The following is a 23,858-nucleotide window of genomic DNA, read 5'->3' as shown; positions in this document are numbered from 1 at the left end:
ATGTCAACCAACCAACCCAGTTCAACTTTACATCATTATTTTTTTTTATCCAATTCGATTTTTATTTATTTTAAATTTAAATTAAATATTAATAAATTTAAATTTAATTTTTTTAATAAATAGTTAAAATAAATTAAATTTTTATCGAATTTAATATTTAACTAATTTATTAATAGTTTAATTTATTTATAATTATGATGAATTTTACTTTAAAATTAATGAGTTTAGATTTTAGCAACATGAATATCCGTAAGTTTTGAAGTATAATTAAATCGTATAAAATTAAATTTTGAAAAATTTATATTTAATTAAGAAAATGTTATACCGATTTTGAGTTTAATTTTTTTATAATATTGAATTTAATCTATCTAACGAATTAATTTATAAATTAATTTATAAAACTGTTCATAAATTTAAAATCGAATTTAACGAGTTAAATTCACGAATTTTAAGTATTAAACTCTAACTCTAACTCATTTATTAAATAAATTTAAAAATTAAATTCAAACTTAACATTTTAAAAAATTGAAATGAATTTGGTCGAGTTTTTATCGAGTAAAATTTAATAATTTAATTTATTTAAATCTCTACTTCTCTCACCGCCTTTTTCTTTTACGAATTAAAACCTCCACTCACATAAAAATTAAAAATAAATGAATAAATAAACTCCAACCAAATTAAAATTAATTCTAAATTCTTCTACTCAAATTGCGAAATTAGTTGTGAATGAGACGAAGAACCAGAAATGGTATTTTCGACCAGTCGCTCCTGCCCCTCCTCTGTAGACTATACAAGCTTCCCCTAATCTTCATTATCGCATTGAAGGAGAAAGAAAATAATTTAAAAAAAAAAAACCTGAAAATTGAAGTTTACTGCCTCTATTTCAACAGTAAACACTGAAGAAGACAAAAAACTTAATTTAAAACCAAATAAATTTAATTAATTGGGTGTGATTTTGTTATTGGTGAAAATTTTATTTTTTATTTATTCCGCTGCCGTTTCATCTAATTATTGAAATTCAAAAATAGTATTAAAATTCTGTTTAAATAATTAAAATGTAATAAAAAAATTATATTTGTTATTAAATTAATTAAATTAAATTTTATAATAATTTATGATTAAATTAAATTTTGGGTGCTATAAAATTTAGTGTTGTTCAAAATTTTTTTAAATTTTTTGTTTTGAAATTGTTTTATCTATAAATTAAAATAGGTTAATTTTGATTAAATTAATTTTGATAAAAATTAAAATAATTTAAAAAAATTATGAATTGAACAATTATCGTGAATCAATTTTTTGAGAAATCATCTGCAAGCCTCGGGGACGCCCGATGACAAACGAAGGTTGTTGGAGATGCACAAACGCTGCGCTGAGTGGCCGTATGAGGGACCGGGCCTCCTCCATATCGCAGGGAAGCTAGAACCGTGGTGCTGGTCGTTCTCATCGCCGGTGGAATCAGGGGAGAAACTATATCTCACAAGTCTAATTATTATCTAATTATAATAAAAATATTAATTAGAAATATTTAGATACACTATATAAATATAATTGAAATTTTACAATGAGATTTTTTTTTCTCTCATTCGCAGATAGATTTTATTTTATTTTTTCTCTTATCGCAGATAAATTTAATTAAATGATTAAAGGTCTATTTATTTTAATTGTTTGATACAGCCAATAATTAATAATTAATTACTAATTAATTGCAACTAAAATACTTCAAGTATTTAATAAATTATATCTAATTGTTACTGTTCATGGATAACATTATGTATAAAAATATGTATATTATACACATACTTTCGATACAAGTTTTCCTCTATGGTCCTTTTGAGACTCGATATACTCTCGTATTTTCTTTTTTTTTTAAACTTAATTTTTTTCTCTTTTTCATGTAAAACGATCTGCGTCAATTGACTATTGATAAACAAAAAGATGTCGTCTCTATTAAAAGTTCTAGAGATATTTCGATCTTCATTTATGATTTTTGTATGGTGGAAATGTTTCTCACATACAATCCAATCAATTTTCAGAATATACAGACCTTTTGGCAGATTTATGACATCATTTAAAGAGGCATCTATTATGGAATTAGAAACAAAAAGATATTGTTTCGGTTTTTAATAATGTTGATTTTGAAAATGTAAGGAATGGAGACCCTTAGTTATACAATCGATTTCTGCTTGTTTGAAAGAAGATATAAGGTAATGAAAATCCTCTTCATATCTCTTTAACTTATTCTGATTTTTGAATTCTGATTAAAGATCTCATTTCTGGTTATTATAACGAGATGTTGGCTAAATTGGTCGGAAATTTTGTTAGCCACTCTAAAGAGTATGATGTGAAAAATACTTCAGTTATGTCGTCGGACCCTATGAGAGTTAAAAGTTTGTTTGGACATTCGGCAACCTCTGAAACGACGGAAGAAGTTTGTTGGAAATAATGATATTGTGTTTACTGTGAAGTTTCAATACGAAAAATTGACTATTTTTTGCTATCTATGTGGGAAATTAGGTCATGTGGAGGCTTTCTGTGACTTGCGGCTGAGATTAAATAAAGAAGATATCAAGTTTGGTTGGGGTAATTTCCTCAGAATACCTGTTCATCAGAACTATAGACCGACAGGCCTGTAACTGCGTGATTTCGACAATTCTGCTCCACCGGAATTTGTGGCAGGATTGACATCAACTAACAATTTTGAAAACATTAATTTGGCAGCACATACTAGACAATTCTCCTTATTTGGCAAAAATCAACCCATTACAAATAATGAGACCGAAGACCATATTATGGACATGGACAAATGCCTTATTATAACATGGACAAATGCCTTATTATTTTAAAATCAATCGTAATACTATTTTAACTGCTCATACTTTGGTTAGAAAATCTATTAGGTATAATCGTCTCTGTTTGGATAATATATCTCTTTATTTGATAGAATTTTATTAATACAATAAGTAGTTTTATTTAAAAAAAAGAATATGTATATTATATAATTATTAATAATTAAAATAAAATAAAATAAATAATTTATTATATAATATATATAAAATTTAAAGTATGATTAATAATAAAATATTTTTTTTATGTATATATACAATTTATTATATAAAATTGATCAATATTATAACTAATATAATTATTGTTATAATATTATATATTTATTTTATAATTATAAATAATTTATTAATATATATTAAAATTTATATTAATATAAAAATTAATTAATTAATAAATAAATCAAAATAAATTATAAAATCTCGTTAGCTATCTGCTAATGAGAAAAAGTTTTAAAATTAGAACGGATGGAAAAAAATAGCTAATAAAATACTTATCAGCTATCATTTGTTTATTTTAAAGAGTTATTATTAAATAAAAAATTAGCTGTTTGAAAATTAATTAGCCATTAAATTAAAAAAAAAAAATTTTAAAATAAAAAAAATAGCAATTAAAACGTGTTGGTAAATTTAGTAACATATTTTAAAATCTATTACCAAATTTATCAACATAATTTATAATTTTTTTTCAAATACATAATATTAAAAACACATACACTCTAAAACTTAATATTAGAAAAAGAAACAAAAGAGAACAGATAAAAAAAAAATTTAATGTGATTGGACGATAAAATAGAAATTCAACCTTTAAAAAGCTTCAAAATATTAGAAAAAAAATATATTTTTTCCATTTTTACATTCAATTTATACCAATATATTTGAAAAATAATGTTTTAAAAGTATGCATATTTTTTTTTATGTATATTAATTATATCATATTTAATTACATGAATTCATTTTTTAGATTTTCTTCAAACATAAATACAAATTTTTTTTAACATCAGCAAGTTTTGAAAATCCATTCCTTTACAAATTAATTATTGATTTTTTATTTTTATTAAAAAATATAGATGCTATATATTTTTATTTTTATTAAAGTTCTCTTGCCTCTTCTTCATCCCTTGTTTTTGTTGCAAACTTCTCTTCTCTGTGCTCCTTCCGAATGTTCTTGACTATCTCGTCCATCTCTTGGTGCAGCTTCTTCAGCTGTGACTTCATTCTACTTATCACTTGAAGCGCCTTGACTGAAGCCCTTACTGTTATGCTATAAATCATTGAAAAAACTCTCTCTCTGGGATTGATGGGTGATTCTGGAGATGAAGATAAAGTTGCTACTTCATATTCTCTGATAGATCGGAATGATTGTACATGATTTGACTTAAAAGTTCCATCATACAATTTTTTCGTAAGGAGAAAATACAATGTTTGTAGAATCATAAGACATGATCCTACCAGCGAGAAGATTGAGCTTGTAAGTGAAGATTTTGTCATGGGCTTTCATGACCTCTTTCGCCATATCTGGAGAAGAAATTACAATGGCGGATACTTGACCAAGCTGTAGGTGCACAAGGGGGCCATATTTTTTTGCCAGGTTTCTCAGGGAGTGATGCGGTCTTCGTCTTTTCTTCGCAATTCAAAACGCTATTGATCTGTTTGTTTCCCAAGAAAGTCGAAGAAAAGACGAAGAAAGGGAAGAAATTTGTGTTAAAGAGAAGAACAGGTTCACAAAAACAGGAAATTTCTGTTAAAGAGAAGAAATTTGGCAAAATTTGTGTTAAAGACGAAAAGACGAAAAGACGAAGACCATACTCTGGAGTGAAGGAAGATCATAAATTTGTGTTAAAGAGAAGAATTACAAGATTTTCTAACACAAATGTCTGATTTTCCTTCGCTCTCTTCGTCTCATCCTTTATCTCTTTAAGCAAAACTATCATATTAATTCTTCTCTTTAACACAAATTTATGATCTTCCTTCACTCTCTTCACCTCATCTTTTATCTCTTTAAGCAAACCAACCATATTAATTCTTATCTCACCTGAGCTAACATTTACTATTGTATTCAAAGGCTTATACTAACGATGAAAGCTACCACAAACACTGTCTCTATAGTAGTAATAAGATTTATTTGGGTTATCCACAGACTTTAAAATACGAATTTCAACTTTCATTCCGCATCTACAGTTAACATTTAGCAACCTCACATCATAAAATGTCATAGAACCGCTTGAAGTAGACATCTTTCAACTTTTGGACATTCACCTTCGGAAGAGAGATGAGAATGAGAAAGGAAAATGGAGAATTGAGTTTTTAGATATAAAAGTTGTTTTTATGAGTTGTATGGACTATAAGGGTATTTTGGAAAGAAATTTTTTTCTTTTAAATGTTTAACCAGTCATTTTCCGTTGAACTAACGGAGAAATAGATGGAAGGGCTGTACATTTGGATGGAATGAAAATAAAAGGGTTTAAGTGTTGGATTTTAAAAATATAAAAATCAATAAGTTAATTATGCTAAAATTCAAGAACTAAAGTGTAATTTATCCTATTATTTTTTATATAAATTAATAATCAAATGGCTGAAAAGGCTCAATATTCATATTATTTTGCATTTTAATCTAAACGTTTAAATTTTATATGAATCAGTTCAATATTTATATTTAAATATAATTTTAGTCAATTTTTAAAAATTAAAATGTAAGAGTTCGTATAAGATTTCCATATAATATTTTATTATTTTTTAAATATAAAATAATTTTATATATAAAAATAATATTAATTTATATTTAACTATAATTAAATAATATATTTAATTTTAAAATTAATAATAATATAACCATTAAATATATCATCAATAATTTCAACAGCAAATAAATTTTGTTTCGTACTAAAAATTATGAAAATTTTATAACAGCTATATTATTTTTAATTATATGTAATTCACATATAATTATTACTGTAAAATAAAATTATACAAATATTAGGTCTTTTTTAAAGATTTGGATTAAAATATAAAATTATATAAATATTAAGTCTTTTTTAGCCATTTGGCTAATTAAAAAAATAATAAGAATACATGTAATATGTAGTTAAGTTATTAAATTGTCATATAGACTATTAAATTTAAAAATTTAAAAATTTGTTAAAATTATACTGAAATGTAAAGGTTGGATTAATTAAATCAAAATTAAAAGAATTATCGATTAAAATACAAATAACGATTGAGTTTTTTTTTTTTTGAATGAATTCACCTTTTATTTAACCTCATGGAATCTTAGTTTAATATTATATTGGAACCTTAATTTTAACCAAAGTAAATGTATGGAGTTAAATTGTTTAGTTTAATTTTCAAAGTAAATTTATATGTTAAAGTAAATAGAACCTACATATCTTAAATCCACCTGCTATATAGATAAGTTCCCCCCCGACATATCACTCCAACATGATTGGATAAAATTACTTGTAAGGAATAGGAATTAAGATAAGATTTAGTTTTTTTCTAGCAGTTAGGCCAAAAGTCTCCGTCATGTCTAGATCTTCCCGTTTCAACCCATTAGCAAGTTTCCAATCAAAATGATACAACAAATGAGCAAGTGGCAACTCAATGTTAGGCTGGGCAAACGAAATGCCTGGACAGATTCTCCTTCCAGCTCCAAATGGGATGTATTCAAAGTTGGTTCCCTTAAAATCAATTGAACTATCAGCAAATCTCTCTGGAAAAAATGTCTCAGCTTCACTCCAGTAACTTGGATCTCTTCCAAGTGCCCATGCATTCACAACCACTCTAGTCTTGACAGGTATCTTGTAGCCGTTAATCTCGCAAGTCTCACTGCATTCTCTTGGAAGCAGCAGGGGTACTGGAGGGTGCAGCCTTAAGGTTTCTTTGATTACTAGTTTTAGATACTTTAATTCTTGAATGCGTTTTTCGTCTACATCAGCTTTTCCATCAAACACTCGTCTTACCTCTGCTTGTGCCTTCTTCATTACCCTTGGGTTTCTCAGCATTTCGGACATTGCCCATTCAATTGTTGCTGCTGATGTCTCGCTCCCAGCTCCAAATATGTCCTAGAGCATGATTATTTGACTTTTTAGTTCACTCCGTCAAACGTTATTGCCAAATAAAAGATCAGTATTAGCTGTATTATTAAAGAATTTAATTACATTGATTCAATTTTTTAACATGAGCAATTTTAGAAAATTCATTCCTTTGCAAATGAATGATTTTATTTTCCAAAAAAAATGCTTAAAAGATAAGAAGTTTGGAGAAACTATTCAAAGTAATTGGGAAGTGACGTATATAATCCAGTAGTATATACTAACCAAGATGACTGCTTTGATGTTGTTGTCGGTGAGGGAGAATTCAAGATCACCCTGTTCTTGAAACCTTAAAAGAATATCAACAAGGTCTTCGCTTGCCTCTTCATCACTTGCTTTTGCTGCCAACTTCTCCTCTCTGTGCTCCTTCAGAATGTTATCGAGTATCTTATCCATCTCTTTGTGCAGCTTCTCCAGCTTTGGCTTCATTCCACTAATCACTTGAAGCACCTTAACTGAAGGGTACATATCACCTAAGCAGAAACCTCCAGCAAGAGTCGCACTTCTCAAGATAAGTGACATAAATTCTTCTTGATCTTTGCACTTTTCGCCGAAAGCAGCCCTTGCTGTTATGCTATAAATCATTGAAAAAACTTTCTCTGCGAGATTGATGGGTGATCCTGCAGATGAAGATATCGTCTTTGTGAGACTGGCAACGTCGTCTTCCCTGATAGATCGGAATGATTGCACACGACCTGGACTTAAAAGCTCCATCACACAAATTTTTCGTAGTTGTCTCCAGTAATTGCCGTAAGGAGAAAATGCAATGTTTGTAGAATCATAAGACATGATCCTACCAGCGAGAAGATTGGGCCTGTAAGCGAAGATTACGTCATGGGTTTTCATGACCTCTTTCGCCATATCAGGAGAAGAAATTACAACGACGGATACTTGGCCAAGCTGCAGGTGCACAAGTGGGCCATATTCATTTGCGAGGTTTCTGAGTGAGTGATGGGGTAGAGAGCCAACAAGCTGATGGAGATTTCCTATAAGGGGAAGTTTCCAAGGTCCTGGGGGCAATTTTGCGTTTTTCAAATTATGTAGAATATTAAAGATCATAGGCAGGATCACTAAGAGAAAAGCAAAAAGGAGTTGAAAGAAGGGAACATGAATCTCCATTGTTATAGCAAGTGGAGGAGCAGTCGATGCTTGGGAGAGATGTTAACTTAATTTGCCTTTTTATATACACAATATGTAGATTAGGCGAGAAAGAAAATAAAATTAATAATAAAAAATTTATTGATTTATCAAATTATTTTTATTCACATATTATAGTAAAAATATTAAAGAAAATTAATTTATCATATTTATAGAATTTTCTCTAGTAAAGCTCGTCGTTAGAATCAGTTTACATTGGGATGTGTTTTGTTTTATATTTACTGCCGTTTTACTATATCTGTTGATTGTATTTTTTCCAATAGAATAATATATTAAAAGATAAATAATTAACATGGACAAGTTTTGATTTGCATGTTATTTTCTTTTTGTCTTTTTTCCCATTCGGCCCAATGAATTTTTTAATTTTTCTAATATAATTGTTCTGTTTCCTTTTTTTTTCTTTCTTTCTTTACTTTTCATAATCTAATTTATTTTTCTAATTTTAATGTTCATTACTAACAATTTAAATTATTTGTTATCATCTAGAAATTTCTCCATTTTATAAAAATATAGTAAAATTGTATTATGTTTCAAAAGCATAAATTTTTTTAAAATATTTTATTTTTTATTTCATTAAATACAAAATTAAGAAAAAAATAAAGAGTTATAAAACTTTAATATCAAGACATTCACAGGCTTAATCTGATAATAAATGTATTCGAAAGTTTACAAACTTAATTTGATAGTAAATATATTTGAGAATAAATTTGAGAGATTTCAGATTTTACTCAATCATTCTTAATTTCTAGTCCAAAGAAAAAATTTAAGTAAAATAAATAATTATTAATTAATAATATTTTAAAATATAGTGTAAGTTGATTAAAATTAGTTACAGTGTATCGATTTCTGTTTAATTTTTGTTTTCTGTTATTTAAATACCCTTTATATTTTAATGATTTTCTTCTAAATTTTAAAAAATTTCAATCCAATAAAATATTTTAACATGCTATTAATTTTATTAAGTTTATTATTTAAATTGAAAATTTCTTAATTAAAATTAATAAAATCTTCATGCATAGTAATTGTTTTTTTTTTAATTACAATAAAAGTAATTGCAAATAACATAAAAATTTTAAATAATTTAAATTGTAAAAAGGGGAATTAGATTTTTGTTCTCAACGTTCATCACGACTCAATAATTATTGAAAAAGAAAAAAACATGACTCAATAATTGCAACGGGACAAGCCTCCATTTTGGACCATGGATTTATCATTAAAATAATAATATCTAATCTGAAATAATTCATTGGTGATAAATCTGAATTTTTTCATGCTCCATATTTGATATATCTAGTTTCTTTTCGTCCCATATTATATGGATCTGGTTTCTTCTTGATCCATATTTGATAAATCTAGTTTTCTCTTACCCTATCATATGGGTCTCTCCACACTCAATTTTAAAAAAAAAATCTGCAAAATGAAAAAAGATGGTCAGAGTACTGGGATGGTCCCCGGTAGAGATCCCGGTAGAGATCCTCCGACGTTCAAATCAAACTCGAGAACTACCGTAGTATCAATAGGTAAAAGTTGCAGAGAAAATCAAAAGAAAATGGAGAGGGAGAGAGGAAGATCCCCTCCTCTTTTTTACCTACTCTTGGCACGCACGCGGACAAGGCACTCAGACGGACCCGGTTGCAAAGTGACTAGAAAAAGTCTGGCGGTGATTAATTGGTGTTCTAAAAGTTTAAGATTTGAGTCTGAGGATCAAAATAAGGTTTTAATAAAGAAAATGTTAATTCAAGCTGAAAATGCTATTGAGAATGGAGTGTTCAAAAGTAATTACTGGCCATTGCCATTTAATATTGCAAGAAAGAGAGAGTTGGTATATTATTGTTAGAATATCTGAAAATGTCATAGGAAATAGCGTTTTCAATGGAAAAAAATATATACGAAACGTAAACACTCTTTAAAAAAATAAAAAAATAAAATTATTTGATATTTGTGATATAAGAAATTAAATAATTAATTTTATAATTTTAAAAATTATATTAAAATATTTTTTGAGATTTTAAAATGTTATGCAAAGAAAAGGAAAATTAAGGGTTAGAGATGGGAGTGCGATAGGAGCGTCATGGTTGTTTACGCAAAAGAGGTTCAGAGTTTTATGGGTATGGAAGGTGACGGAGGATTTTTCAGTTTCGATCATTTATTTATTTTTTAATTAAAATTTAAACTTAAAATAAATTTAATTAAAATTAAAAGAAGAATGAGGTAAAATTTTGTAATAAGTTAAGTTTATAAACATTAAATGTTAAAGGAATTTATAAAATTTTAAATTTAATGGTTAATTTCTATTTTTTTTTTAATAACTTCTTTAAGAAAGAAACATAAAGAACCAGCAACTGAACATGCAATAAATATAATATTTCTTTTTCTTTTCTTATAGGTTATTTATAATTAAGTAATTGAAAATTCTTTTATTATTTTAATAGAATTATATTTAAGAAAAAAATTACTATTTAATTTTTATAGTTTAGGAAACTTCACTAATTAATAAAATTGAAAATGAAGAATATATGGTAAAAAATAAAAGAGAGAAGAAAATTACCAATTAACTAGTAATCAAATAATGCATATTTTTAAAATTATAAATTTTTAATAAATTTTAAATCAATATTTATAATATATGAGAGGAAACAATTTTTTTTTTTTGAAATTACCAATGAACTTCAAAATTTTATCTTAAAAGTGGAAAAATTAAGAAAGGTGGAAAAAAAAATGATAAGTTATAGGAAATTATGGAAATAATTATCATATTTTGTAGAGATGATTAGGGTATAATTGAAAAAAAATTAATTAACACTCTTTACTTTTTTTTAAGATGATAAATAATTTTTAGACAAAATAATTTTTGAGAAGTGACAATGAAAATAATTTTAAAAGTGATAAATGAAAATAGACAAATCATTCGATTTTCTTGTAAATCAAATACAAATAAGTCAATTATGATGAGCATACAAATCAAGATAGTTGTCGTCGTTTATTCCTTCTATCTTTAAAACATTTTTCAAAGTCTTTGAAGCAGCTTTTTCTTTCCATTGGATGATGGTCGAGGATTTTTCTTTGCCAATGTCGGTTTCATATATATATGGAAGATAATATATAATAGAGCTGGGAAAGAGGTGAAAACAATTCCATCTTCTTAGTGATTGACATTAAATTCATTTATTCATGGGTGAGCTTCAGTTCACTTCATTCCATTTACTCTTTGTTTTCCCTTTCATCTTCTTCTTCTTCTTCTTTTTCATGGCAATGAAAAGGAGAGCTAAGCCCTCATCCCAAAAGTTGCCTCCAGGACCGTGGAAGCTGCCTGTCATTGGAAATATGCACCAGCTTTTAGATTCGTTACCTCATCGATCCCTTGCAAGGTTGGCCATGAAATATGGACCATTGATGCACTTAAAGCTTGGAGAAGTATCCACCGTAGTAGTTTCCTCACCAGATATTGCCAAACAAATTCTGAAATCTCATGACATCGATTTCGCTCAAAGATCTTCTTTTCTTGCGCCTGAAATCATTACTTATGATTGTACAGACATCGTCTTTTCTCCATACGGTGGCTACTGGAGGCAGCTGCGAAAAATTTGCATGGTGGAACTTCTGAGTACAAAGCGTGTCCAGTCGTTTAGATGGATCAGGGAAGAGGAGGTGGAGAATCTCATCAAAACTATATCCTCGCATGAAGGGTCGCCAATCAATGTGAGTGACTTGATCTTCTCATTAACATATGGCATGGTTTCAAGAGCTGCCTTTGGGAAAAAATACAAGGATCAAGAACAATTCATGAAAGTTATCAAGAAAGTTTTCGAGCTAGCATCAGGTTTCTCTGTTGCAGATATGTACCCTTCAATCAAATTGCTTCAGAAGGTAACTGGACTAAGGCCTAAACTTGAGAAGCTGCATGGAATAGCAGATCGGATACTTGGAAACATCATAAAAGAGCACAGGAACAAAAATGGGAATGAGATGGAAGAAGATACAGTCGACGTCCTTCTCAAGCTTCAAGAGCATGCTGACCTTGAGTTTCCTATTTCTGACAAAATCATTAAAACAGTCATCTTGGTAATTAGTATGTTTTTTTTTTCATTGTATTTTCCTTTTTCCTGAAGTGAAACTGAAGTCAGTATCAATTTCCAGGATCTGTTCAGTGCAGGAAGCGATACATCATCAGCAACTATGGAATGGGCGATTTCTGAAATGCTGAGAAACCCAAGAATATTGAGAAGGGCACAAACTGAGGTAAGAGATTTGTTCAGAGACAAAGGAAAAGTAGATGAAGACGGCCTTCACGAGTTAAAATTCCTGAACTGTATCATCAAAGAAACCCTGAGGCTGCACCCTCCAGTTCCTCTGATCCCAAGAGAGAGTAGAACAAACGTTGAGATTAACGGATACCATATTCCTGTCAAGACTAAAGTAACTATCAATGCATGGGCCATCGGCAGAGATCCCAAGCATTGGACTGAAGCTGAAAAATTTTACCCAGAAAGATTTCTTGATAGTTCAATTAATTACAAGGGAACAGATTTCGAATTTATCCCATTTGGATCTGGAAGGAGAATATGTCCAGGCATAGCGTTTGCTATGGCTAATATTGAGCTACCACTGGCTCAATTGCTCTACCATTTTGATTGGAAACTTCCTAAGGGAATGAAGAATGAAGACCTGGACATGACTGAGGATTATGGCTTAACATCTAGAAGAAAACGTCATCTCTTCGTGGTTCCCACTTCATATCATCTTTAAGATTTAGGCATGGAATAATCACATCTATAATAGGCTCACTTATTTTAGAGTAATAATTATTATTATTAAAGAAGAAATTTCAAATTATGGGGAGAGCTAAGTACTAATATGTAATTTCTAATTATACATACATGCCTTACAAAAACAGGGGGTTGAAGCATCAATTCCCCAATTTGACTAGTGCCTCTACTGGCTGGAGCCATCAAATGGCTGCTTCATTCACATTGCGAAATACAGCACTCCATTCACAATCTACTTGCAAACCTTTCCTTGATCTTTTTAATATTTTCCACCAAAAGGCATTAAATCTTTATCATTAGGGTTCTGTAATGCTAAAATGATCTGCTGACAATCACTTTCTATAACCAACCGTCTCCAATTCCTGCTTTCCAGCCAACTCAAAACCTCCTTAATTGCTAATGCTTTAGTAATTTTCGGCGTAAAATTTCCAGGCAACCGACTATTCTTAGCTGCAAGAAATCTACCATCCTCATCCCGAATCAGAAAACAAAATCCCTTTTCATTCATGGCCACATGTGTTGCAGCATCAACGTTCTCTGTAACAATCGGCTGAATTCAGCTGCCTGCTCCAGAAATAATTCCACATCGGCAGAGTATAGCAAATTAAATTGTATATAATAGGCGAGCACGAAACTATTAAATAATTTGGATTAATCATTTTGGTTCAATTAGAAAGTGCATCCAAAAGTTATTTGAGTCGGTTTAGACGGATAATTGCAATTGGTATCAGATTCATCATGGATCAGAACCTGTAGGAAAATGATTATCCGCGTGAGACGAGGCATTCTCCTATGCTGAATTTGGCTATTTTTCTGACTTAGATGGTTTAGTACCAATAGTTAGCATGAAACTACTAAACTGTTTCAATTGGTATTACAATCACTTGGATTAGAAAAATTATGCAGAACTAGTGGATCTGTGAGAAAAGGGCTATCGTCTTAGACGAGGTGGAACTGTCCGAAATACCAGCGAACCACAATATTCGAGGGTCCAGTATCCGAGGGTCCAGTATCCGAGGGTCTGGTCTTGATTTAACAATTATATTCGATTCGATTGCAACGATCAGCTGAATTCAACTGTCTGCTTGGGAAAAAAATCTTATATTGGCAGAATACAGCAAATTGAAATTGTATATAATAGTTAGCAAGAAACTACTAAATAATTTAGATTAATAATTTTGGATCAAATAGAAAATGAGTCTAAAAATTATTTGGATCAGTTTAGATACTCACCTTCACCCACCCAGCAGGTCTCCGATCTAGTCCATCGTGTAGCTACCTGCAGATTATTTCTGATTGGTATTGATACTTGAGCAACTCGCCATTCCTGATGGGATTCCGCATCAATTCCTCCATTGTATGTCTGGCAGAGAACCAAATATTTGCGAGTGAATCCCGACGAGCTTGCCAAATTACTTTGTTTCTAGCATTCTATATAGCTCAGCAAATTGCTATTGCCATACGCTTACATCATTACAATTAAATAATCCAAACACTACCTACAGCTATTCCATAAAATTAACAGATTAAGGGTTATACCACCCTGAATAAGAAACATTCCAAACCTGATGTCCAAAGCTACATTGCATTAAGACATGGAAGATAGAGTCATCATGTGAGGAACAAAGAGGACATATAGCTGGTATAGGCATATGCCGTTACGTAACTTCTCTCTTGTTGAGGAGAGGTTGGCAAAGTATCAAGGACATTTTTTTGGAAGGTAAAGAGTGGAAAGTTGGCAAAAGGGACTCTATTTTGTTTGAGAAGGACAGGTGAATTCCTAGATCTTTTTCAAATGGTCCTAGGATTTTAAATAAAAGGTTGATTCCAATGCATGTAACTCTAAAAAATTAATTAATAAAAAAATAAAGAATCATTCAATTTTCTTGTCAACCAAGCACAAATAAAATAATATAATTTACTCATAATGTTCTGGGCTTGCTTTCTGTGGAATTTTCCCGCATTTGGGGACCAATTTTGCAATCCAGCCTTCCCACCTGGATAATTAAATTAAATTCAATTTGTTTAACTGAAAATAATTAAAATAAAAAGTAAGTGGAAAATGATAAAAAAGAGAAAGATATTTTTCATATTTTGAAATTTGTATTAAAACTTTTATATATAAATTCATTAATAAATTTTATTTTTTAAATTAAAATTAAATAATAAAAAATAAATTATTTTATTAAAATATATTTTTTATAAAAAATATTTTCTATATATAAATTATTTTCCATAAATCAACAGAGTTTTAATAAATTAATATATGAAAGTATGTCTACCAAAATATATTGTTTTATAAAATTCACCTACCGTTTTTGTCATTTTTTAATTTTAATTATAAAAGCTTCAACTCAATAAATATAAAAATTCTCTCGATCAAATATCATAATTTATAAATCAAATTACTGATGCATGCGACAATTCTATGTTAACATTATTTTTAATAATAATAATAATAATAATAATAATAATAATAATAATAATAATAATGTGACCTAAATATTTTATTAGAGGACCGAAAAACAATTTTTAATTTTTCCTACCTACCATCTCCCTTTCTCTTTCATCTCACCACCCAGAAATAAAAAAAATAATAATAATAATAATAACTTACTTTATTTTTATTAATATTTAAAATACGAAATTAATATTTCTTTATTTAAAATCTGAAAAATAATATTTTATTTTTATTTCTAAAAAATGGACTACTTAATCAGAAAAAGGTTAACTCATTTTATTTGAACTTTCTTAGAACGTTAGGGGGCAAATTTTTAAAATATTTTCCAAAACAAAAAAAGCCGCCAGAGGTAGCATCCGCGATAGTTCAAGTATTCCATGTTCCAATAACTTTAAAACAAACTTCTCTGACAGTCTGAACAACCATGTCAAAACCTTGAGAAAAACCTTATAACAATGGAACTTGCTGATTCTCTGAGGCAGGGTATATTAGCTTTTCTTTCCAACTCTTCCTCACTAATGTATTCAGGAACTGATTTCTTCTTCAAACCCATTTTCCTACGCGGGTTTTCTGGTTCATTACACTTAGCCTTGTTACTGGTGTTGATCGTCTCGTTTGTCTGGAAGAAACTTTGGGTGGGTGATAGTGAAGGTTCTAAAGATCGATTTAATAAGAATAAGAGAGTCTTGTTTTATAAACAGACTCTGGTTTGCTGTTTCGGTGTTTCGGTGTTTAGTCTTGTCTGGGGATTGTTGAGCTACTTCTATTGGTATAGAAATGGTTGGTCCGGTGATGAACTAGCAACCCTTTTGGATTTAGCTCTTAGAACACTCTCTTGGGGTACACTTTCTGTTTATTTGTATACCCAATTTTCTCATTCAATTAATACAAAGTTCTCATTTCTTTTGAGAGGTTGGTGGGGCTTTTATTTCTCAGTTTCTTGTTATTGTCTTCTTGTGGATATTGTTCTTTATATAAAACTTGTTTCCTCACAAGTTCAGTATTTAGCATCGGATGCAGTTTCTGTGTTCGCTGGTTTGTTTCTGTGTTATGTGGGCTTCTTGAAAGTTGAGGATGAAAATACCCTTAACAAAGAACCCCTCTTGAATGGTGATGCAAGCAATGATTCGGAGTCAACTAAGTCTAGAGCGAGTGACTCTGTAACCCCTTACTCAAATGCTGGTTTCTTCAGTATCCTGACCTTCTCTTGGATTGGTACTCTAATTGCTCTTGGCAATAAGAAAACATTAGACCTTGAGGATGTTCCTCAACTTTATAGTGGCGATAGCGTGGTTTCGGTAGCCCCCGTTTTCATAAATAAGCTCCAGTCTAATAGAGTTACCACATTTAAGCTTGTCAAGATCTTGTTCTACTCAGCATGGAAGGAAATTGTGTGGACAGCTTTGTTAGCGGTGTTCTACACATCAGCTACTTATGTTGGTCCATACCTTACAGACGCATTTGTTCAATGTCTCACTGGGAGAGGACAGTTAAAAAATCAGGGATATCTTTTAGCTTCCGCCTTTCTGGTAGGAAAACTTATAGAGTGCCTCTCACAGCAGCACTGGTTCTTTAGGACCCGGCAAACTGGTTTTAAGATGCGTGCAGTACTTGCGACAGTGATCTACAACAAAGGCTTGACCCTTTCATGCCAGGAAAAGCAGGGCCGCACTAGTGGGGAGATTATCAATCTTATGACTGTTGATACAGAGCAGATTGTTGAATTTTGTTGGCGCATGCATGATCTTTGGCTGCTCATTGTCCAAGTTGCTTTGGCCTTGTTCATATTGTATAGAAATCTTGGGCTTGCGTCTCTTGCTGCTTTTGTTGCTACTGTAATTGTTATGTTGTTAAACTGTCCATTGGGGAGACTACAAGAGAACTTTCAGGACAACTTGATGAAATGTAAGGATAAAAGAATGAAAGCAACATCTGAGATTGTGAGGAATATGAGAATCCTCAAGCTTCAAGCTTGGGAGATGAAGTTTTTGTCTAGGATTGAAGAGCTACGGAAAACTGAAGCAGGATGGTTGAAGAAATTTGTTTACACTTCGTCAATTGTTAGTTTTGTCTTCCAGTGTGCTCCAACTTTTGTGGGTGTGGCCACTTTTGGTGCCTGTATGCTTATGGGAATCCCACTCGAGTCGGGAAAAATCTTATCAGCACTTGCAACATTCAGGATTCTTCAACAGCCAATTTATAATCTTCCCGACACAATTTCTGTTATAGTTCAGACCAAGGTTTCCCTTGATAGAATAGCATCTTTCATCCGTCTTGATGACTTGCAGTCTGATGCGGCAGAGAAGTTTCCAAGGGGTAGTTCTGCCACGGCAATCGAGATAGTTGATGGGAATTTCTCTTGGGATTTGTCTTCTCCTAACCCAACATTAAATGATATCAATGTCAAAGTATTCCATGGAATGAAAGTTGCTGTATGTGGTACTGTTGGTTCAGGCAAGTCGAGCTTACTTTCTTGCATTTTGGGGGAAGTACCCAAGATCTCAGGAACACTTAGGTTGTGCGGGAAAAAGGTTTATGTTGCCCAGTCACCTTGGATACAGAGTGGCAAGATTGAGGAGAACATATTATTTGGTGAGGAGATGGACAGACAAAAGTATGAGAGGATACTGGAGACTTGTTCCCTGAAGAAGGACCTGGAAATCCTCTCATTTGGTGACCAAACAGTTATAGGTGAGAGGGGTATCAATCTGAGCGGCGGACAGAAACAAAGAATACAGATTGCACGAGCTCTCTACCAAGATGCTGATATCTATCTCTTTGATGATCCTTTTAGCGCTGTGGATGCACATACTGGCTCTCATTTATTTAAGGTAAATAACCAAGGCTCCTAATTCCATTGGACATAATGCAGGCTATGGTTTGTTTTTCAATTTATGCACTTCCAATCTCAGAAAATAGTTGCATGTTAGTTTGTGCTGTTCTGTCATTTTACTTTTTGGTCTGCTGTTCATTTTATTTATAGTAACAGCTCTTCTGATAAAGCATATCTATTTGATAATCGCATGACAGGAAGTTTTGCTTGGCCTATTGAGTTCCAAAACTGTTATTTATGTTACTCATCAAGTTGAGTTCTTACCCGCTGCAGATCTAGTATTGGTGAGTAATCACCTCTCTTTTCTTTAATACTTTTTGGGATTTATTTTGTCAACTAAATCACTGGAGTCAATTTGTAACTTCTGGTCAGGTAATGAAAGATGGAAGGATTACTCAGGCTGGAAAGTATAACGACATTCTCAATTCAGGTTCTGATTTTATGGAACTAGTTGGTGCGCATAACACAGCTTTATCAGCACTAGATTCAAAACCGGCAGGGCCAGCTTTTGGAAATGAAAGCCTCAGAAAAGACGATGATGTTATGGAAAGTACCAGTGGGGTTCCTCCGAAAGAAGAAACCAAGGATCTACAAAAAGGTAAAGCTGACGAGATATCTGAGCCATTAGGACAGCTTGTTCAAGAAGAAGAGAGGGAAAAAGGTAGGGTTGGGTTTCCACTCTACTGGAAATATCTTACAACAGCATATGGAGGGGCTCTTGTGCCCTTTATTTTGCTGGCACAGTTTCTCTTTCAGATCCTTCTGATTGGAAGCAATTACTGGATGACTTGGGCAACTCCAGTGTCAAAGAATGTGAAACCAGTTGTTAGTGGGTACACAATAATAGTTGTCTATGTAGCTTTGGCTGTTGGAAGTTATTTTTGCATCCTGGCCAGAGTCACTCTTCTTGCAACATCTGGGTTCAAAACAGCAACTCTGCTCTTCAATAAAATGCATTCTTGCATTTTCCGCGCGCCCATGTCCTTCTTTGATTCAACTCCCAGTGGACGAATCCTAAGTAGAGTAAGCTAATTTTCTTGTATGCACTCTCAATTAGGTGGCTTAATATTTACATTGCATTCGTTTTTATATTTTCCTTTACTTTTCCTTGTCTTTGTTCCTGTGAATGAAAGTGGAAATTTTGTGACAACTTAATGGATGTTTCATCTGCTATGTTAGGCTTCTGCAGACCAAAGAGCAGTCGACATGGGAATTCCATCTCAAGTTGGGGCAGTTGCCTTTTCAATGATCAAACTTTTGGGAACCATAGCAGTGATGTCTCAAGTAGCTTGGCAACTTTTTATCCTATTTATCCCTTTAATCGCTGCCTGTATCTGGTACCAGGTAATCCTCCTGATATCTCCAAACACTTGTTTTGTATTTGAAGTTGCTTCTTATACCAACTTCTTTGTTATGTGTGTGTTCCAGTTCTTCCTTAAGATGAACTTTTGTAAGTACTAAATAACATTTATATAGCATGTGATTATATATAGCTTCACTTTCATTTTTTCATGATAATGAATACTATTCTGTTCAGAAACTGAGGATTTCTAACAATTTTTTTCATTTTCAGCAATATTACATCCCTTGTGCAAGAGAACTTTCTCGGATGACCGGAGTGTGCAAAGCTCCAGTTATCCAACATTTTGCAGAAACAATTTCAGGGTCAATAACTATAAGGAGTTTTGACAAACAATCAAGATTCCAAGAAACAAATATGAAACTGTTGGATGCATATTCTCGGCTCAGATTTCATTATGCTGGTGCAATTGAATGGCTTTGTTTCCGCTTGGATATGCTTTCTTCTATTGTATTTGCCTTCTCTTTGTTTTTCTTAATCTCTTTTCCAAGGGGAATTGATCCAGGTTAGTAGTTCCTGGCTTGCATATTTATTTGTCACTCATCTCTTTAACAATAAGTTGGTGAGTCTGAGTAACACCTCTTTCTTCTGCTTTTCCCTTTCAAAGCCATTGCTGGTTTAGCTGTAATTTATGGGCTCAACCTAAACTCGTTACTGGTTGAATTGATATGGAACATTTGCAATATGGAGAACAAGATCATATCAGTAGAGAGAATTCTGCAGTACATGTCTATTCCTAGTGAGCCTCCTCTTGTAATTGAAGAAAATCAACCAGACCATTCTTGGCCATCACATGGAGAAATTGATATTGATAATCTGCAGGTAATTTTTCACTTTGTTCAATGGATGATTGATTCTTTTATTAAATGTTTTTAATCATAGAACCTGATTTAGGTCCGGTATGCTCCTCATATGCCACTTGTGTTGCGAGGCCTCACATGCACATTCCCTGGAGGGAAGAAAACTGGTATTGTTGGGAGAACAGGCAGTGGTAAATCAACTCTCATACAAACACTTTTCCGAATTGTTGATCCTGCAGCTGGTCAGATTGTGATTGATGGCATAAATATCTCATTAATTGGTGTGCATGACTTGAGATCAAGATTAAGCATTATTCCTCAAGATCCTACCATGTTTGAAGGGACTGTACGGAGTAACCTGGACCCACTTGAAGAGTACACGGATGAACAAATTTGGGAGGTTGGTTATTTCTGTTATTTCCACCAGAGGAGTTCTTTAACTGTCAACTTTAAGAATGGCATGTGCTGACATGTATACTTCAATGGTTTCAGGCTCTTGATAAGTGCCAGCTTGGAGATGAAGTTAGGAAGAAGGAGAAAAAGCTAGATTCCACAGGTTTGTTTTTATAAATTTCAAGTACGTAATTGAATTAGAGTTTGGTTTTGGTTGTTTGGCCTTTTGCGGTGATATCCACCATTATTGCTTGCTATATCATCGTCGAAAATACTTGGGACCCGGTCCATCGTGGACCAAGTCACTGTACAAATAAAAGGGTTTTATTTGTTCCTTGGAAAAAAAAAAAAAAATGAAATCCACTTCAATGTCTCTGGGTATATGACCCAGTCCATCTAAAAATTTCTGGAGTTTACGTCATAAATGATCATCCTGGTGCTGCAGTTACTGAGAATGGAGAGAACTGGAGCATGGGACAGAGGCAGATGGTTTGTCTTGGGCGTGTGCTACTGAAGAAGAGCAAGGTATTGGTACTCGACGAAGCTACTGCCTCAGTAGATACTGCAACTGATAATTTGATTCAGCATACAATTAGGCAACACTTCTCTAACTGTACTGTCATAACCATAGCACATCGAATAACTTCTGTCCTCGACAGCGACATGGTTCTGCTTCTGGGTCATGGTAAGCACAGGTTTGTTTGTTTAGCATGGTAGCAAATTTTGTTAATGTACAATGTTCTTGATGATTCATAATCATGGTGCAGGGCTTATTGAAGAATATGACAATCCAACTAGGTTGTTAGAAAACAAGACATCATCGTTTGCACAACTTGTAGCAGAGTACTCTGCAAGATCAAACTCCAGCATTGAGAAGTTCACTACATTGAATTATAAAGCTTTATAAACCACAATTTAACTGAAATAAGCTTTATATTGATGGTGTAAACCACAATTTAGCTGGTTAATTTGATTTCTTTTTCTTCCAATTTTTTGTTGCCAAAAGAATGTTAGCACTGTTCTTTGCTGGTTTATGCAGTGACTGGCACCTCATATTTCTTTTTTTAAAAAAACATTACTCTTATAAAGTGTTCAATTTACTCATTTAATTTTTTTAATATTAAAAATCTAGTTAAGAATTGGTTTTCTTAATAATTATATAAATTTTAATAATATTTAAGATAGTGCATCTGAGAGGTCTGTCTATATTCTATTTCTCTAATTCTCCGTTTCAAAAAATAAATATTTAAGATTTTAAGTATATTTTTTTTAATAAGTTGACTCTAAAAAAGATGAATAGTACTCGAGAATAGAACTATTTTAGACTGGAGTAGAATTAATAAGAGCTTCTATTAGCGGGTGATTTTTTTTAAAATAAAAAAATAAAATAATAAGAAAAAAATACTATTAACATAATAATAAAATTATTTTTATTAAGAATTTCACTATTTAACTAAATAAAAAACCTTACATCTATATCAAATTATTAATAGATATGAAAGTCGAATCATCTTTTCTATTTACGAAAAAAAAAAAAAAAGTTTAAGTGAAAGAAAGAAAGACTACCAACATACACTTAAACAAAGAGAATTTTCTCTTAATGCCGAGGAAAAAAAGCAAGGTGAAATAACAAGCGAAAGAGAAACTTTGGATTTTTGGATTTGATTTTACCGATTTCTTCTTTATTGTTTTTTCTTTTGCTTGTTTTTCTTGTTTTTGAGGGGTACTCATTTCATCCTCTTATTTAAGATAAGGGCAGGGGAATTTTTTTTTAGAGTAACCACCTTTTTTAAACAGAGTTTTTTGTTAGAATAATTGTCCTTCCCGAATATTCTAATCGGTGGATAACTCACCAATTACATATTTCCCTCTATTTCTCTATTTTACATGTCTCTGTTTTTTTATTTTTTGCCGTTTGCCATGCTTGCTATGGCGGTTGGCGGTTCTGTCTTTTACTTAATTATTCTGTTGTCTTATGTAGTGAATGGTCTAGCTTCTTGTTTTGATTGACATGATTGGATGGTTTAATTTATTTTGATTTATTTAATAATTTTTTATTGAATTAGTTTTTAACCTCTTTTCTGAAAACTATTTCTTTACATCCATTAAAAAAATAGTAATGAATAAGCTTTAATTCATGTATACCAAACACATTATTTATTACAAATTAAGCAAACATATCTTTAACCAAACTTAGATTTTATTACATATTCCCAATTTGTTTGCAGCCATACATAATAACTTAAAAGAAAAATAATTAATATATTAAACTTTAATAATCTTATCATGAATTCTATTTAAAAATACTTATAAATAACAAATAATTTTTATTAATAATGAATAGTATGGACAGAAAGATCCTGTGTAATCTATTATTCAATTTAAAAATAAAATTTAAATAAGTCAATTTTAAATTAAATGATTCCATTTCTTGTCAACCAAGAAAATCAAATAATTCTATTGGCCTGCTGTTTCAGTCTTGAACTATTTCGTGCCACTCACACAAAAAAGGGGAGTCAAGGTGTTTTCATTGATGGAAAATCACAACGAGTTGATGTAAGTTACTTTTTGCTTATTTATCGTTATCACATTATTTTTCTATTTGTTATGTTATCATTAGTTGTGTATGGTGCATGAAATGTTGATTATGTTTTCTTTTTTTTTACTTAGGGAGCTTATTTGACTGTCATTGCTGAAAATGTGAATGACAATTGTGAGAGTCAGTCTGCTTTTGATTTAAATAAGTGGATTGAAATTTCTGGAAGTAGTAAAGGAAGGGTTTATGGTTTTGGATCTTCTGATATTGTAAAATCTGGAACTCCAACTACCTCTTTCTCATGCACATCAGCTCATCCTGGAGGACTTTCTCAAACTATGTTTTCTTTAGAGGAGGTTAAACAAATATTAGAGCAAAACCGGGTCAAAATGAAATAAATGCAAGAGCAAATGCAAGAGCAAATGCGAGTGCAGATAGAAAAGCAAATAAAAGATCAGATGAAATCATTGAAGTACAAAAAAAGATTTTCACCGCATAATCCAACTGCAGATTGTACTTCTCTATCAGATGATTCAACAAATTCATAGATTAGTTTTGAGTTTTACGAACATTGTTCAGTATTATTGATTTATTTTAAATTTTATAACGATTGTTAAGTA

The 23,858-nt window shown here is 31.3% G+C and overlaps 3 protein-coding genes across 3 annotated transcripts; 2 read left to right on the top strand and 1 right to left on the bottom strand.

Moving 5' to 3' along the window:
* Window positions 1-6,171: 6,171 nt before the first annotated feature.
* On the bottom strand, window positions 6,172-8,070 carry LOC110611913 (desmethyl-deoxy-podophyllotoxin synthase). Its single transcript, XM_021752476.2, has 2 exons — window positions 7,157-8,070; window positions 6,172-6,901 (listed from the first exon to the last, which is right to left on the bottom strand). Exons 1-2 carry the CDS (start codon window positions 8,048-8,050, stop codon window positions 6,293-6,295), a joined length of 1,503 nt encoding a protein of 500 aa, XP_021608168.2. The 5' UTR covers window positions 8,051-8,070; the 3' UTR covers window positions 6,172-6,292.
* Window positions 8,071-11,275: 3,205 nt separating this feature from the next.
* LOC122723246 (cytochrome P450 71D8-like) lies at window positions 11,276-13,130 on the top strand. The gene is made up of 2 exons (XM_043954964.1): window positions 11,276-12,151; window positions 12,227-13,130. The coding sequence occupies exons 1-2, from the start codon at window positions 11,336-11,338 to the stop codon at window positions 12,833-12,835; spliced, it is 1,425 nt and encodes a 474-aa protein (XP_043810899.1). The 5' UTR covers window positions 11,276-11,335; the 3' UTR covers window positions 12,836-13,130.
* Window positions 13,131-15,771: 2,641 nt separating this feature from the next.
* LOC110610977 (ABC transporter C family member 3) lies at window positions 15,772-21,691 on the top strand. Its single transcript, XM_043954962.1, has 10 exons — window positions 15,772-18,147; window positions 18,347-18,433; window positions 18,522-19,172; window positions 19,329-19,493; window positions 19,723-20,014; window positions 20,117-20,331; window positions 20,404-20,709; window positions 20,802-20,865; window positions 21,148-21,387; window positions 21,470-21,691. Exons 1-10 carry the CDS (start codon window positions 15,772-15,774, stop codon window positions 21,607-21,609), a joined length of 4,536 nt encoding a protein of 1,511 aa, XP_043810897.1. The 3' UTR covers window positions 21,610-21,691.
* The last annotated feature ends 2,167 nt before the right edge of the window (window positions 21,692-23,858 follow it).

This window comes from Manihot esculenta, chromosome 3 (genome assembly GCF_001659605.2).
Source record: "Manihot esculenta cultivar AM560-2 chromosome 3, M.esculenta_v8, whole genome shotgun sequence".
In the NCBI taxonomy this organism is placed as follows: Eukaryota; Viridiplantae; Streptophyta; class Magnoliopsida; order Malpighiales; family Euphorbiaceae; genus Manihot; species Manihot esculenta.
The sequence above is the reverse complement of the archived record's forward strand: the minus strand, read 5'-3'. Positions and strand labels throughout refer to the sequence as shown.

What these genes read in the sequence shown, in the direction of transcription:
- LOC110611913 (XM_021752476.2), bottom strand. Translation starts at nt 8,050, where the DNA reads ATGGAGATTCATGTTCCCTTCTTTCAACTCCTTTTTGCTTTTCTCTTA. An exon ending in ACATCAAAGCAGTCATCTTG is followed by an intron (nt 6,902 to 7,156) that starts GTTAGTATATAC and finishes ATCATGCTCTAG; the next exon opens with GACATATTTGGAGCTGGGAG.
- LOC122723246 (XM_043954964.1), top strand. Translation starts at nt 11,336, where the DNA reads ATGGCAATGAAAAGGAGAGCTAAGCCCTCATCCCAAAAGTTGCCTCCA. An exon ending in TCATTAAAACAGTCATCTTG is followed by an intron (nt 12,152 to 12,226) that starts GTAATTAGTATG and finishes ATCAATTTCCAG; the next exon opens with GATCTGTTCAGTGCAGGAAG.
- LOC110610977 (XM_043954962.1), top strand. Translation starts at nt 15,772, where the DNA reads ATGGAACTTGCTGATTCTCTGAGGCAGGGTATATTAGCTTTTCTTTCC. An exon ending in CCGCTGCAGATCTAGTATTG is followed by an intron (nt 18,434 to 18,521) that starts GTGAGTAATCAC and finishes ACTTCTGGTCAG; the next exon opens with GTAATGAAAGATGGAAGGAT. An exon ending in GTGGACGAATCCTAAGTAGA is followed by an intron (nt 19,173 to 19,328) that starts GTAAGCTAATTT and finishes CTGCTATGTTAG; the next exon opens with GCTTCTGCAGACCAAAGAGC.